At 29.5% G+C, this 2,352-nt stretch overlaps 2 protein-coding genes across 2 annotated transcripts in view; both read right to left on the reverse strand.

Annotated features, from left to right (window-relative positions):
* LOC117106233 (latrophilin Cirl-like) overlaps positions 1–2,339 on the reverse strand; it is a 4,584-nt gene extending 2,245 nt beyond the window's left edge. Inside the window, exons 1-2 of the mRNA XM_033247582.1 lie at positions 928–2,339; positions 502–606 (exon numbers count right to left, since the gene is read on the reverse strand). Coding sequence (XP_033103473.1) covers positions 502–606; positions 928–961 — 139 coding nt within the window. The 5' untranslated portion in view covers positions 962–2,339. The remainder of the gene's footprint in view (positions 1–501; positions 607–927) is intronic.
* The window catches only part of LOC117106241, a 6,605-nt gene continuing 5,373 nt past the window's right edge, over positions 1,121–2,352 (reverse strand). Inside the window, exons 6-7 of the mRNA XM_033247595.1 lie at positions 1,702–1,775; positions 1,121–1,126 (exon numbers count right to left, since the gene is read on the reverse strand). Coding sequence (XP_033103486.1) covers positions 1,121–1,126; positions 1,702–1,775 — 80 coding nt within the window. The remainder of the gene's footprint in view (positions 1,127–1,701; positions 1,776–2,352) is intronic.

The raw sequence follows: 2,352 nt of genomic DNA on the forward strand, positions 1-2,352 counted from the left end.
TTCGAAAGCATAAATAGTCTTTAGAAAAATACTGATAAAGAATAATATGTTAATACTGTATTACATAGCACTTCATCATCAACAGGGTCTCTTTATAAGCGATTACATTATTGCGAAGCGAAAAAAGTGCGCAATCAATCAGAGCTCAGGAACCGCACCGACGCCTTCGATTCGCGCGAATAAATTCTCCTAGTGAGCCTCGAAAACAGGTTTCATGCTCCCTGGGAAGAATTCCAAAATGTTGCAGTTAAAAATCAGCTCATTAATTCGAACCTACCAAATACCACTTGTACACCTGGCTAACTGTAGGTGAAGTGCATATTGCCTAAAGAAAAAAGTGAAATACATTTAGTGGGGGATTGACCCCCGACCCCCAGGTTGAGAAGCTGACCAGCAACTGCAGCGCTAAACGTTTCCCTAAAAATTATCTGATTATGCCACATTACGGGCATTCGCAATAATCAATTAGTATTGTATATGTAAATTTAAAACATATCTAACCTGCATGTAAAGGTAACTTTATAGAGAAGACGATAATTTCGTCATTCAAAGTAATCTTTAACTCTCTTCTGCTGGTGTTCGGATGCAGTTGAAAAACAATAAAAGCTAAATATGTGAATCAGAAACAGATAATTGTTATATAATATAATAATACCATTTATAATAATAATAATAATAATAATAATAATAATAATAATAATAATAATATCATAATAAATATAAAAATGATAATATTATCTTTATCATTTATAAATTTAGTTTAATAATATATTAATAAGTATAGGCATACATTTCACAGAATAAATTAAATGAATTCTACAAAAAAAAATACGAATAAAGAAAGGAAAGAAATTTAGCAGAAGCTTATGATAATGTATAGTAAACTTGATAGCTGTAATTAAGGTTATCTATCCCAGATGAACTTACAGAGTTGATCTGATGAATTTTCGTAAGTCGACATATTAGAAGAGTGAAATTTGCCAAGTAGTAGTTGATCCAGATAGTCAATTTTTAAAAGTATATTTTCGGAATTCTAAAAAAAGAAAAACAACCAAATCAATAGGTCTTTCTAATATTTGAAACTATTTTAGTAAAGGTTGTTTAAGTTTCTAATTCCATATTAAAGCTTAATTCAATCAAGAAAAAATACTAGTGCATAATCGTAATTGTCAGTGCTCACACAAATATTCTTTTCAATTATGTTATTCACATTTGGCCGGAATGCAATTCTTTGTGTTGATAAAAGTACCTCAATTGAACCGCATTGAAATTAGCTATATTTATTATTAATCTGTAGTTTTCCAAAAAATATATGAATATATTGCCGACCAATGATACAAGAGAAAGTAAAAACAGTTTAGTCAACATTTTAATAAAACCACAAATAACTATTAATTTTAACTATTAAAACTCCTCTGCATAAATCATTGCATATTTGTCGCAAGTTGTATTACATATTGGCTACTACGATTGTTTTGTAGTAGGGAGAAAAGATACCTCGAGTACTACATGTTAGCGCAAATGCAAGGTATAGAATGGTTGGTGAAGATCTACATTAGTTAGTTTGACAATTCTTTAATTAGAAGTTTTATTCACCTGATACTAGCTTTTATTTATGTTTTAAATGTTGTTTTCATTAATTTAGTTTGACTTTAAAATAAAATCATTAACTGCATCTAATGAAAACTGTTTATTTCCTACCATACACGTGGTGTTGACGCTGCTAAGAATTTCATCCAAGGCACACTCAGTGATAGCACTTACGGTTCCTTCAACTTGAAATGAAAATAGAACACTTTCGAGTAGTAATTATATAATTAATTAAGAGTATCTATACAAATTATACTAACAGTGTATGCACGTCTAGGTGGCCGAGTATGTTCATTGTTAAACAATTGGGGCTCAATTGTGTTGACGAAGCTTACATGAGTTACCAAAATTAAGATAAAAATTACAAAATAATCCATGTTCATATCTCTAGTTAAAATTTTCAAAGTTAGTTGTGTTTGCGTCTGCATTTGTAAATATGAGACACACGTGGATCCACATCAAATTATCGATGCAAATGAACAAAATGTTTAAACCAGTTCAGTTACCATTTTTCGGAACGCATGTTTATGAAAAACCTCGTCCAAATACATTTGAATAAAATAAAATAAACAATAAGATTCGATTTGATATAACATTATTTCCGTTTTGGCATTGGTGTTTTATTTGAGAGAGCCACATTTTAATCATTTACCATATTGCTATTATTATGCCTATTATTAAACATTGTTGCTAATATATTGTTATATATATACAGTAAATATATATATACATATATATAGGCCTATATATATATACACATCT

Source organism: Anneissia japonica, unplaced genomic scaffold (genome assembly GCF_011630105.1).
Source record: "Anneissia japonica isolate Jap-2015-1 unplaced genomic scaffold, ASM1163010v1 scaffold142_len1259957_cov175, whole genome shotgun sequence".
NCBI lineage: Eukaryota > Metazoa > Echinodermata > Crinoidea > Comatulida > Comatulidae > Anneissia > Anneissia japonica.